Source organism: Mya arenaria, chromosome 8 (assembly GCF_026914265.1).
Source record: "Mya arenaria isolate MELC-2E11 chromosome 8, ASM2691426v1".
Taxonomy (NCBI): Eukaryota; Metazoa; Mollusca; class Bivalvia; order Myida; family Myidae; genus Mya; species Mya arenaria.
This window is the reverse complement of record NC_069129.1, coordinates 21,084,317-21,098,649: the sequence shown is the minus strand read 5'-3', so window position 1 is coordinate 21,098,649 and position 14,333 is coordinate 21,084,317. Positions and strand designations below refer to the sequence as shown.

Sequence of the window (14,333 nt, the reverse complement as noted above, 5' to 3'; positions counted from 1 at the left end):
TGTGGATGTGCACATTCCTGGTACATTAGTGTGTATATGCACATTCCTGGTACATCAGTGTGTATGTGCACATTCCTGGTACATCAGTGTGTATGTGCACATTCCTCGTACATCCGTGTGTATGTGCACATTCCTCGTACATCAGTGTGGATGTGCACATTCCTGGTACATCAGTGTGCATGTGCACATTCCTCGGTCATCAGTGTGTATGTGCACATTCCTGGTACATCAGTGTGTATGTGCACATTCCTCGTACATCAGTGTGTATGTGCACATTCCTCGTACATCAGTGTGTATGTGCACATTCCTGGTACATCAGTGTGTATGTGCACATTCCTGGTACATCAGTGTGTATGTGCACATTCCTCGTACATCAGTGTGTATGTGCACATTCCTCGTACATCAGTGTGCATGTGCACATTCCTGGTACATCAGTGTGTATGTGCACATTCCTGGTACATCAGTGTGTATGTGCACATTCCTGGTACATCAGTGTGTATGTGCACATTCCTGGTACAACAGTGTGGATGTGCACATTCCTGGTACATCAGTGTGCATGTGCACATTCCTCGTACATCAATGTGTATGTGCACATTCCTGGTACATCCGTGTGTATGTGCACATTCCTCGTACATCAGTGTGGATGTGCACATTCCTGGTACATCAGTGTGCATGTGCACATTCCTGGTACAACAGTGTGGATGTGCACATTCCTCGTACATCCGTGTGTATGTGCACATTCCTCGTACATCAGTGTGTATATACACATTCCTCGTACATCAGTGTGTATGTTCACATTCCTCGTACATCAGTGTCATGTGCACATTCCTCGTACATCAGTGTGTATATACACATTCCTCGTACATTAATGTACATGTACGAATTCCTCGTACATCTTTATACTGTTTTCGAACATCAGTATTAATGTACAGTTTTGTACATATTTTTCGTATAACAGTATGCATATTCAGATATTTCATATCCCTGTATGCATTTTCGTGCATCTCTAATGTCAGTATCCATGTACACACATCGTACATCAGTTTGCATAAATACACTTGTAATATGTTAGTAAGCATGTACGACTATCTCGTTTGTCAGTATGCATGAACAGATATATCGTGTATATGTATGCAGGTACGCATATCTCGTATGGATGTATTCAAATACGCATATCTCGTATGCCTGTTTGCAAATACACATATCTCGTATGCCTTTGTGCAAATACACATACCTCGTATGCCTGTATGGAAGTACCCATATCTCGTATGCCTGTATGCAAGAACATATATCTCGTATATCAGTATGCTTGAACATATATCTCGTATGTCAGTATGCTTGAACATATATCTCGTATGTCAGTATGCTTGCACTTATATCTCGTATGTCAGTATGCTTGAGCATATATCTCGTATGTTAGTATGCTTGAACATATATCTCGTATGTCAGTATGCTTGAACTTATATCTCGTATGTCAGTATGCTTGAACATATAATCTCGTATGTCAGTATACTTGAACATATATCTCGTATGTCAGTATGCTTGAACATATATCTCATATGTCAGTATGCTTGAACATATATTTTGTATGTCAGTATGCTTGTACGTATAGCTCGTGTGTCAATAAGCATGTACGTATATCTCGAATTTCGGTATGCACGTGTTAATATCTCATTCGTGAGTATGCATATTCGTTTTTATCTCGTTTTCCAGTACGCCTGGTCGAACAATCTAAGTCCCCTAAAACAAGCTAACCTTATAAGTTTGGTGTTGGTATACGTCGATGTAATTTAGTCCTTTTAAAGGGATTGGGAATATTAAAGGGACATTGTTTTCAAAAACAGTTTTTTGGTTAAGAGGGAAGATAATAAATCTTGTTATGCTTAAAATTTTCACGAGTTTTAGGCCCGGTCATTCTTAGTTCGAGTCTGATAGTTTAAAACAAAGTAGAAAGTTCAGTAAGAAGATCCTTTATTAATATAATAACGATAGAAAATATAACATTTTTATTTGATATAGATATTTTAAAATATTTAAAAATCTTTTAAAAGATCAGTCGTTACACATACACACTAAATCACATATTCATTAACATATCAGAGGATTTCATATTGCATAGGGACTATATGATTATTCTGCTTAAGTATAATTGCAATTAATAATTGCGAAAATAAACACAGTAAAACATACCAATAATAAGTTTACTAACATCACGCAACTGCTTTATACACAGTTTTGTATCACTTCGTAACATGTCGACGCAGCTGTCAATACAATGATACCAAATATCGGTACCGGTATATATATACTTTTATGCATTCTGCTCTCAACTAATCATGTCTAAGAATCATGGCAACGTCTTCGCGTTAATGAATGGAATTAAAACATGTGTGAAGATTGGCTCCGTCGCTTTTAATGCCAACAATCTCTCACTTCACTTACACAAACGTCAAATGAAAACATATAACAACATCATCAAGTTTATATTAACATAATAGGTCAATGATATGTATAACATTCAATCAAGTACAATCGAACCCCATTGGCTCGAATTCGCTTTGCTCGATTTCCCCGTTGGCTCGAACTGGATGTAAAGGATCGAGAAAACAAATTTACCGAATAAAAACATTCCCGCGGCTGGCTCGAACTTCTCGAGACTCGAAGCAATTCGCCGGTCCATTGAACTTCGAGCGAACGGGATTCGACTGCATGCGTACACTGTTAATAACAAAACACATAAAACGTGGAGAAATCTGGTAACTGTTGTAAAGTCAGCTAATGCAACTTCTGCTGTTCCTTGAACCAAGAGTCTTTGGTAAGAACGCTGTCGTCACCATCCATGGTGATATCGATCTGCGCTGTTTCCGCCAGTTGTTCGCTTCCTGGTTGGTTATTATGGTACATCGGGTTAACGAAGCCATCGTCTTTGGCACCACCACTGCCAGGTGAATTGGGGAGGCGATCAAATCTGAAAAGTAAATGTAATTAACAATAATCTTATCACGTTATTAGACGGGCAGGACCATGTGTTTTAGGGTCAGCTATCGAAAGAAATAATTTAGTTTTGTTTAGTTTAGAGTTATTTATTCAAAGCTGCACTCTCACAGATTTACCCTTTTGACAACTTTTAAATGTTTTGTCTTGGAATGAGCAATTTTTACGTAAATATCTGCAAACCAATAGTAAAAGATTGCTGATTAAAGATGAGATCGCAGATTTTCATATTTCCGTTCGAAAATTAATGTTTTATGGCTTAAACCTAACGGTTTAAGAAAAAAATCAAAAATATCAATTTTTGAACTTAAATATAAAATCTTTTGCGATCTCATTTTTTGTCAGCAATCTTATATAACTGGTTTCCATGGATTTTCGCAAAAATTGGCTCGTTCCAAGACAAAGCATAAAAAAGTTGTCAAAACGTTCAATCTGTGAGAGTGCAGCTTTAACAACGATTGCGAAACAAGTTACAACACCATTATATTTATCACTCTCTTTGACACGATTTTACGCGAGACGGTGGTCTTGTGTTGTGGGGGAAACCGGAGTACCCGATAAAAAACACTTGTCCGGCTTGGTGACCACGAAACAAACTCACATGCGAGAAACAAGAAATAATTTCGTGTGAAATGCTAAAGAAAATGTTTGTTTAATGATAAACATTATCAAAAGTTCAATATGATTTTTTTTGGTTAATCATCATTGAAAATTGCAACAAAGTATGCTCTATTTCTCCGAAAAGCGTTAAAAACGCATTTGAAATTTGAATTATTTTAAGATTATATTCACAGAACATAGACTGTTTGCCAGTTGGTGGTTGTTTATAAAAGTAAGTAAAACAAACTCTAATTGAACAATTATATTTAAAAGAATCCCTTCTCCCTCCTTTGTTGTCATGTTTGGTTACTTCGAGATAAAAGTTGCAGTAATTGCATGGCGACTGGTCAATTGGCTCGACACAGTTGAATTAAAATATTTCAGTATTGTACTTCGTATTTCACCTAGTTCCATGTTTTATTTTTCGGTTAACGAATTAATTTGTGTGCCGTATTCGGCTTATACCGTCGAAACTCGCTATGTCGACCTCTGTTATCTCGATTTTCTGGTTTTGTCGAAAAATAACGGAACGTGTTGGACATAGTAAAACATATATTCCGGTTATATCGATATTTCGTTATCTCGAAGTCTTTTGTGAGGTCCCAACCACTTTAACATAGCGAATTTTAACTGTATTTTTAAAAAACGTTTGCTGAAAAAGCAAGAATTGAAATACATACTTGACTGGCTGCATCTGGCTAGCATCCACGGTTGAGTATGTGTGGTCGTCTACGCAGTTACCTCGCCGATCGGGGGTGGGCGTGGCGCTTGGTGTTGCCCGGTAACCCGGATTCTCTATGGCCACGTCACCTTTGTTATGGAATGATGCCGTGGAGTATGGGACTTCCGAAGACTTCCTCCTAAAGCAAACAGGATAAGGGGTCAGAAAAAAGTACAAAAGGGGACTTTTTGATTCAGCAATGGACCATGAATTTTAGACACTAAAAATCATAGAACTTGGTTTTCGGCTATGAACTTTTTTTTAAAAATCTTGCATTTCGACTTATCGATAATCATATCTTATGGTTATACGACTAGACCCTAAGCAGAGCTTTTGAAAGAGTGTCTTCTTACGGTTGTACACGGACCGTGCACGAGAATTTCTGATAACAAGATTGTTACCGTGTATTCAATAGCAGAAAACGCAAAAATATTAAATGATTGGTGAATGCTAAAAGATTTACTGTGGTCTACTGTAGTCTCATAAGGTAGAAATACCGTGTTTTATGCTCATTTTTCAAATTAAACTCGGTGTCCTTCATAAGAACCATTGTTTTCAACATTTATTCATCCTTTTAGGAATATTTAAACAATATTATTAATTATTTATTAATTGTGGTAAATCTTATCTGGGAGTAAGAGTGCATCTTTAACCAAACGATGACTTGGGATGAATGGGTTATCAGTCTAAATGTAAAGTCACAATTTCTAACAAACTTTAAAATATTAATGATTTGTAGAAATGTTTCGTTTTTTTATTATTAGATTAAAAGTATCGTCCAACAAAATTTTATTTCTTGTACAATGCCATACGTTCGGAAAAAACCCAAAGCATAGGACCAGCTACAAGGGTAAAATTTAACGGAATGATCGTTTCTTCGATGAAACTGACAGAATTCTCGACATTCGGAATACCTCGGCCATTTTCCATCGAAAATATCCTCGGATGTATGTGGGCGGTTTACAATGTCAGAAATCTTAATATTTAACTACGCTGCAAGAAGATCGCGTAGTAATTTCAATTAGGCAGTTAAAATTAATAACTTGACTCTTGGAAATCTGAATCATTCATGCAATAATTCACATCACTGGCAATCAAGAGTTTCACTTTAATGGCAAAATCAGCAAAAATACATGTTATTGGTCAATTAATTAAAACTTTTAAACGTTAAAATGCTTAAATTAATCTATACTTTTATTTAAAAGTAAACGAACCCCTTCTACTAATGTACAGGCATACATCCGAGGTTGATTTCGATAAAAAATGGCCGAGGAGTTCCGAATAAGTTTTCAAATATGGAATCACCTAGCGTTTATTACATGTGCCTTGTAGTGCCGCAAACGTCTAAGACGATGACAAGATGTGGCGCAAAGGCATGCTCAATCCACATATATAGTCAAAAATCGCTATGTCGAAGTCGTTGAGACCTCGGGAAATATTTCGAGATAACGAACATTCGATATAACCGAAATACAAAACATATCTAACTAAACGCAACACATTTTTTAAGAAAATTCGACATAACCATAACAGAGTTCGACATAGCGAGTTCGACTGTAGTTTACGTTTGACTAAAGGATAAGCTAACTCTAAAGCACCAGTCAATAGTAACCACGGCCCCCCAAGGTCCGGGGGTATACCGGGGATAGCCGGGGAAATGGGCCGTGTTTTTACCTTCCCAATGGCCCGCAGTGCCGGGTGAATGCGATGGTTTTATGTGCCTTACCTAGGGTCCCTGGGGTGCGGATGCATTTGGCGGTTATTTTACCATTAGTTCGTTCCCGCAGGGCGTGGGTTTTACCCGGGCTTGGCTGGACCGAGAGTCAAAGTCCCGGCTATTCCCCAGACCTGGAGGGGCCGTGGTTACAATTGACTGGTGTATAACCCTTTTAAAAATACTTTACACAGTTGAAAACACGCTAGGTATAAATATATAGAAAATTCTACAAACGTTTTCGTTACATTTTTTTACCCGTGATAAACAAAGTGTGAACTATATGCTACGTGTACATGTATGCGCACTGCATACCTAACACATTACTTACTTTCGAAAGAAGACAAAGGCTATAACCAACACTAGTGCCACAATTATGACGACAAGGATCACAATCCCCGCTGTTGCCCCGGCCTGGGAAATTGCTCCGCCACTTCCGGTCTGGGCATCCGTAACCGCCACGTTAGATGCCTCTGTAAGACAAAATTAAAATATATACAACTAACGTTCTGCCTGTACATACTTTATGCTAATTTCGTCGTCAGTTTTGTTGCATGTAAGATTACGTTGTAAAATGTATTTATTTCAGTTTCAAAATCATGTTACAAAATACTCCTTCATGTATAGTAATGTTTTTTTCTTTAAACATGTACATTTTTTTATTTGAACTGCAGGATCGGAATTACTTGAAATCATACATATTGAAAGATTCTAACACTGGTTTGAAGTGTTATTTAGTAAAATTATTCGATGTAACATGTTTTCAAATTATTTGAAAATATATACGTTTTCAGTGACACCACGTTTCATACTGTTTGCAGGTTAGCAAATACGGCATTGATATTACGACTTAAGGAAACACGACCACGTTCCTCAAAACAAATCATGAATGTAGGCTGATGTTATTGAAACTTTGTACAAACAATCGTCAATGACCGTGGTCCCAACGCCTTCGACAGAGTAACATTTGACTTTATGTGAATTTTGGATACCTGGGAGCCGTTTCATAAAGAAGTATAACCACAACTTTTACGATATCGTAACTTGGAAGGTAAGGTAACCCCAAGTTTTTGAATCATTTTAAAAGGGTTTTATTAGGAGAAAAAATACCGAAAACAACACTGGACACTAGCTTTGTTTGGGCTTGGGAGATTACAATATATACGTCCGAATTAAGGTAGAACCAAAAATATTAGCATAATATTCATTTTACGGATAATGGGTCCATCTAATCTACGCTCGTATCGTACTACCGCTTTTTGGAGGAGTATTCCTGACTAGTCATACTTTTTCAAAACTACTGGTTGGAGAGCAGAAGCCGGCGGAAAGCAGTAGCCGTCAATCGCTTTTTATTCGTGTTTTTTTTTAAATCTTCTTACAATGGTAAAAAAGAATCGTATCCAAGCAACACCATTTGCATCAAATCCAACATAAAGCGTACATTTAAACATTTTATTTACAAAAAGTATTGGAAATGTCAAAAAGTTCGCCAACTTTCTCGTGGGGGAGAGAACGTGAATGTTACTGCGCATGCGCAATTGAATAAATTTGCATATCTAATTATAGCACTAGCATTTAGCGACAGTCAAGTGTTGGTTATGAACGATTATTCGTCGATGAATCACAGCAAAATGTATTAAAAAGCCCATTGAAATGATATTTTCATATTGCCTGTCAATCGCTTTCAAACAATATTGAGACATATTCAAAATTTTATGTATCCATGGTGTGGTTTTAGACGCGTTGTTAAAGCGAGACTACTCCAGCGCTTGGTTACCAGTATTACTTCCCTGTTCAATAGAGGCGCGTCCTGGGGAAATTATACTTAATAAGCCGATAAATATCGGTTTTATAGTCAAGGAGCGGTACTGAAATAAAACTGCCGGGTACTACTTAAGTTAGTAGACCTTGACCCCTAGTTTAATAAAATGTAAGTATTATTTCCGTTACATTTCGATCTACCGAGAAAATCTTCAAAAACATGCAAAAACTGCCGGCTACTACTCTCCAACCAGTAGGAGCTTATTTGAGCATTTTTTTCAACATTTATTTGATTTTATGATTAAAAGATTCAATTAAATTGGTAACCCAGACATGATATTTAACTAAAAATATTAATACAACCCGTTAGTCGTACGCCAGTTCATAAGATGACCTCAAGCCTTCAAGGTAATTTATTTTATACTCGAGCGTATAAATAATCAACAAGCTATGCCCTTGCATATGGTACCGACATCATATGGGGTCACTAGGCATACCCATTTGACATAACTATGGATGACGAGATGAAATATCAAGCTTATTTACACGGGGGACCAATGGTATAAAACTGGGCTGGTATTCAATATTGGTCTTAATTGGATCCAAAAACGATGTAGCTAATCGGATTGCGTGCCATAAATAACGGACCTATACAGTGAATGGATTCAATCATGTATGACCATAAGATTGACTGTAGTTGCATATTGAATACCAACCCTGGATAACGTATCCCCAGGTTATCGTATGGTTTAAAACTGGGCTGGTATTCAATATTGGTCTTAATTGGATCTAAGAACGATGTAGCTAATCGGATTGCGTGATATAAATGACGGACCTATACAGTGAATGGATTCAATCATGTATGACCATAAAATGCATATTGAATACAAACCCTGGATAACGTATCCCCAGGTTATCGTATGGTATAAAACTGGGCTGGTATTCAATATTGGTCTTAATTGGATCTAAGAACGATGTAGCTAATCGGATTGCGTGATATAAATGACGGACCTATACAGTGAATGGATTCAATCATGTATGACCATAAGTTGCATATTGAATACAAACCCCGGATAACGTATCCCCAGGTTATCGTATGGTATAAAACTGGGCTGGTATTCAATATTGGTCTTAATTGGATCTAAGAACGATGTAGCTAATCGGATTGCGTGATATAAATGACGGACCTATACAGTGAATGGATTCAATCATGTATGACCATAAGTTGCATATTGAATACAAACCCTGGATAACGTATCCCCAGGTTATCGTATGGTATAAAACTGGGCTGGTATTCAATATTGGTCTTAATTGGATCCAAAAACGATGTAGCTAATCGGATTGCGTGCCATAAATAACGGACCTATACAGTGAATGGAGTCAATCAAGTTTGACCATAAGTTGCATATTGAATACCAACCATTGACAACTTATCCGCAGGTTATTTTTTCGTAAGTGTGCACATTTAAGTAATTTAAACGGTCAACAGACATTGGATTATTATTGACCGATCAATAAACAATAGACTAACTTTAACCAAACCAAAGAGTTTACTGGTTGTGCACAATCACACATCTTTTACTTTGCCTCTCTTTCATTTCTTCTTCGTTCTTTCCCATACTATATTATTTGTTTCTACTTCAATACACTTATTTAATTTGGAATAAAGTTTTTTTTTCTTTAGTAAAAGTTGTTGCATTTAAAGTCTCTCATTTAATTACCTAAATTTTAAACATTATTTAATATGAGCTTGTGTATTAATATAAATATAACTTCATCACTAATATCTGCCTCAAATGCTAATTGTAATTTATCATACCAGGGAAAGGAACTCTATTAGTTTATTTCTAACGTTCCATCCTGAAATTTGATTATGTATTTGTATTGAAATGTTGATAAATTTTGCTCAATAAAATATGTTTAAACCAACCGGTTTTATACAATTGGTTGCTGAATCTCTAAGATGGACACGTGTTACAATAAATTTCTCGTGCCACTCACCTAAGCAGACGTTTGTTTGGTTCCACGTGCCATCTGCGCGGCAAGTTAACATGGTAACGTTTGAGTGTTTTTCAAAGGAACTGCTGCACGAATATCCGCATTTGCTGTTGATCTTGAGGTCACAGTCCTTTTGAATGGTAACGGATCCAAATGACATGTCGCATTTAGCTTCTGAAATGTAAAAACCCGCAAAAATGAATATTAGTTTTCCCATTGCAGTAAAAAGGGATATTTACTCTTTAAAATGCAAAATGATTTATAAAATTTGGTCGACATTACTGTTCAATGTTTTTAACATTTAATTCCATCTTTTGTGTGTCATGTTTGTAACATTTTAAAATGGAAAACAAGTCCAATTGTTAATAACTTTTCTAACCTTGGGCCGATTTTTCTGATATTTGTTAAAGTTAACATCGTTGTTAACGGCATCGACGTTAACTTTTGAAGGTTAACTATTTTATGGCGAGATCATATAAAAACAAACAAAGCTGAATAAGTTGTCCAAAGATCACATGTATGTCCATGTTTTTATTAAGAGCAATAATGATTCAGTTGATAAAACAGTTAACTTAAACAAAGTGCTGATTAATCGGCCCAATATGTACATTATTATATAACTGGTAAAGTGATAGAAAAAACACTGAAAATTGTGTAAAGTCACATTGTTATTCTAAAAACATTCAAACTTTATCAAAGGTCACGTTTAGTTTTACCTTGACAAGCATTCTGTGGGTGCCATGTAAGGTCTTTTCTACAGATCACCTCATCTAAGTTGGGTAATGCCTTGTATCCGCTGTTACAGGTGTATTTGCAAGGCGTCCCGACCGAGCGGGTGTTACAATTAGTGGTGTTTCCGTATCGAAGTGCATTTTCTGGGCACGTTTTCACTGAAATTTACACCAATGATTGTTAAAGGATTGACAAATACATGCAGGGCCAAAAAAAAATTTGTTTGGTTAGGGTTACATCCTTTTCAAAAACGGGTAGTGAAGGTAGGCTTTTTATTTTTTGCATTTATTTTTTATTAGGCTTTATAAAAGAACATTTGTCATCATTGGAGAATTATGTTAAAGTAATATTATGGCTTTAAAGGTTTTAAACAACATATTAAAACACACACATAAAAGAATAACATTTATTTTTTATTTTTTAACAACTGACTATTAAAACGGGGTGGTCAGCGCCTGTTTCGTAGTTAGGGTCGGGTAATCCAAACCAAATGTATTTTTAGGCCCAGTCGGGACCAGAGTATTTAATACAATTCTTAACCATATCCTCATTTAATTTATTCCATTCAGTTCATTTATCAATATTCCAGGTCCATTTATTCAGATAATTCTTAAAGGGTTTGGGAATATTCTGTCAAATCCAGATATATTCGTAACGAAAGTAGCTTTATTAGTGGTCAACATTTTCTTTTGTCCAATGAGAAGACAGTATTTCACAAGTGTTCCAATGCACTCATTTAAGTAAATCACCAAACCAATTGATTCATACTGATAAATTATAGATAAAAATCAGGTTAGGCGAAATATATCATCGGCCCGGTTAGTGGGTAGTTAACACAATAAAATGTGGAACACTAAACAGTTAAAGGTTGTTAGTATGTATTTACACAAAACAAATGGTTATGCAACTATGTCGCATCAAACCATATATTTCTGTCAAAACATACTAACATACATTAACCGTTGGTACTATCTTGCAATATATCAATGATTTATCACAGTCCTCCGTTTACTATACTGAAAAGGGACATTTCAAGTTAGGATACTTTATTTGAAGAACATTATTTCACACGAACAAACATCATCGTATACCCCCGAATACACTTCTGCGCCATGCTTCGTTGTGTATGAAGTGTAACGGAAGAAAGTATACGTAACTCCGACGTTGTTCCAACGTTAGCATTCCGACGTTGTTTCAAAGTCGGAGTCTGACGTCTAAAAAACTTTCATTTTCAAATAATATACAACGTTTAACCAACGTCAATTTCTGACGATGTTACAACGTCTATCTAACGTCAATTGTTTGCTGGGTACTTTGGTTGCCGACGACGATCAGCGAATGATATATTCATTTACATTGCATTCATCAGCGTCGAATAAAAAAATAAAGGAAGGGGTCGATAGAGGGTAAAATACTTACAAATGCAAGGCTGGTCACTTTTAACTACCCACTGTCCGTTCACTCCACAGGTGAGTGATGGTAGTTTACTGTTGAGGGTGTACCCGTCCGCGCATGTGTACTTGCACAATTTTCCGGCGCTGACGTCACAGTTAGCGGCTATTTGCGCTAATCCATTCATAAGCGTCATCGGACATTGTGGCACTACATTAAAAATGGAAGAAATCACTTGTAGACAAATGGCACTTGTTATGGATAAGATTGTTCTGCAAATTTCCGCATGCCACGCCAAGGAGTAACATTATGCGTTATCAGTGTGTGTATACCACGTGATAAATTACGTCATAAATGTAACGTCGGAAGGCAATATTTAGCTTCAAATGAAGTCTTTAAACAAAGATAACTTGACTACTTATTCACCATTTTAAATTAAACAAATGCAGTCTACGCCGCTTACAACGCCTCGCCTTCGGTCTTGTACTAGTGTTTGATTGAGAGTTTAGTTTCCTAAAACACTTCGACAAACCTTTTCACAATACGGCCGTCTGATGGAGCGCTGTCAAAACATTATTTTGGAAACAGGTTTGTCCATGTTTTTGAGTTTTGAGCAAACGTATCACCTAATCAAACTCCGGTAATGAAACGAAGGCTGGGCTCTCGGCAGAGACTGCCCTTGGTTTCATTTAAACTGGTGAAGAAAAAGAAAAGTTATCTTTGTTTTAAGCTATCATTCGAAGCAAAATGTTGCCTTCTGACGTAGCATTTATGATGTAATTTATCACGTGGTTTACATACACTGGTTATTATATCCTTGATATGTAATGTTATGCTTGGGATGAACAGCGCATAAATAGCGAATGTTTCTATATCATAACTAGGCAAATTTACAGTATCATGCATCATTTTCCTCGTCTAGTTTTTTCCTAGAATGATATTATTAACTCACGTTTACAGAAATTGTTGACATCAATATTCCATTTTCCTGTATTTAGACAAACAGCATGGTCAAACGCAGCTTTGTAGCCATTTGTACATGTGTATTCACATCGGTTGCCAGGGTAACGGTTGCACGTGTTGAATTGGGCATTCGGAACGACTGCTAGACAACGGATTTCTGCAAAAAATAAAGGGAATCATGTAATTTCAAAGATATACAAAATATGATACGTTTTGGAGGGCAGATCCCTGGATTTTAAATTCTACATATAGAGCATGTAAACGCAGTTTTGGTTAAGTTAAACAGTTTATGGATAGCAGTAAAATGTACAAATTGTCAACGCCCTTGTTTTATTTTTAATCATATTAAAGGCATAATAAATGATCATGACTAATACCCAGACTATATTGATGTTCGTTTAAGGAATGAATTGCGGGGTTGATGTCATTATCGGGGTATGAACGCAACTGGGCTGGTCAAAGTGTGTGAAGCCCTAAACTGTGGACTATGCTGTATAATTAACATTAATACACTGTCATGTCAATAATAACTTTGACATAACACCTTTGGGTGTGCATCGTCTTCCATGGAATCCCAAAGTATGTTGAGGTTGAGGCCTAGGGTACCCCAATAAGATGTGCTATTTTAGTCATGGGCGGTCCACGATTTGATATTTCCTAGAGATCACAACTTAGTCTTGAACGGTCTTCCCCTTGAAGCATAGAATATGCTGCATAAATGAATAAGTAGATTTGAGGGTTCTTACGCTATAATATTTTGTCTAAATTTAGTCTTGAACTGTGCACTTTGGTGTAATATTTACTTATTTATATGGACATGAAACGTTAATTTTATGGCGTCACATTGGGAATGGGACGTCTTCCATGTTAGCCTAAAATATGTTAACACCTAAACAAATGCGCGGTTAAAATAATTCTAAAACTGTGCATTTTGTAATACATACACACGACAGAGCCTTGGAAACTATCCCGGAATACGGTGAAGATGTTTGCCGTTACATAATGTCGTATCCCAGAGAGCAATGCTGATTTGTGATAAATGCATATTTATATACTTGATGTATGCTTATTAATGACAGGCTTTGATAAATTACCGCTTCAAATGGCCACATTCAGGAAAGGATACTAACACATTCATAACTTTACAAAATGTTACCATATTTTTAAATATAATTTCTTCAAGACATATATTGTATATATGTAGCATACGTTTATAGACCTTAACATAAAGATAATGCTACTTATCTTGATCTTAAAGTAAACATATTGGATACTCGACAACACTGCTTAACGAAAAGCCCTCTTTTCCCTGTTAAGTAATCACTGTTTTCTCTCCTGCACCTCTTATACCATCCAAAATGTTACCCCTGTGTACCCTCCGTTGATAAGGATGTTCGGTAGCAGTCAATCGTTTGGTCATCATTCGATTGTTTATCGTAAGATGCGAATCGGGGATCC

The 14,333-nt window shown here is 36.4% G+C and overlaps 1 protein-coding gene across 1 annotated transcript; it reads right to left on the bottom strand.

Annotated features, from left to right (window-relative positions):
- Positions 1 to 1,954: 1,954 nt before the first annotated feature.
- LOC128243827 (uncharacterized) lies at positions 1,955 to 12,988 on the bottom strand. Its single transcript, XM_052961794.1, has 7 exons — positions 12,865 to 12,988; positions 11,940 to 12,122; positions 10,505 to 10,678; positions 9,792 to 9,962; positions 6,361 to 6,502; positions 4,275 to 4,454; positions 1,955 to 2,968 (listed from the first exon to the last, which is right to left on the bottom strand). Exons 2-7 carry the CDS (start codon positions 12,106 to 12,108, stop codon positions 2,776 to 2,778), a joined length of 1,029 nt encoding a protein of 342 aa, XP_052817754.1. The 5' UTR covers positions 12,109 to 12,122; positions 12,865 to 12,988; the 3' UTR covers positions 1,955 to 2,775.
- Between the last annotated feature and the right edge of the window lie 1,345 nt (positions 12,989 to 14,333).

What these genes read in the sequence shown, in the direction of transcription:
- LOC128243827 (XM_052961794.1), bottom strand. Translation starts at nt 12,108, where the DNA reads ATGACGCTTATGAATGGATTAGCGCAAATAGCCGCTAACTGTGACGTC. An exon ending in CCCACAGAATGCTTGTCAAG is followed by an intron (nt 9,963 to 10,504) that starts GTAAAACTAAAC and finishes TTTACATTTCAG; the next exon opens with AAGCTAAATGCGACATGTCA. An exon ending in CCAAACAAACGTCTGCTTAG is followed by an intron (nt 6,503 to 9,791) that starts GTGAGTGGCACG and finishes TTTGTCTTACAG; the next exon opens with AGGCATCTAACGTGGCGGTT.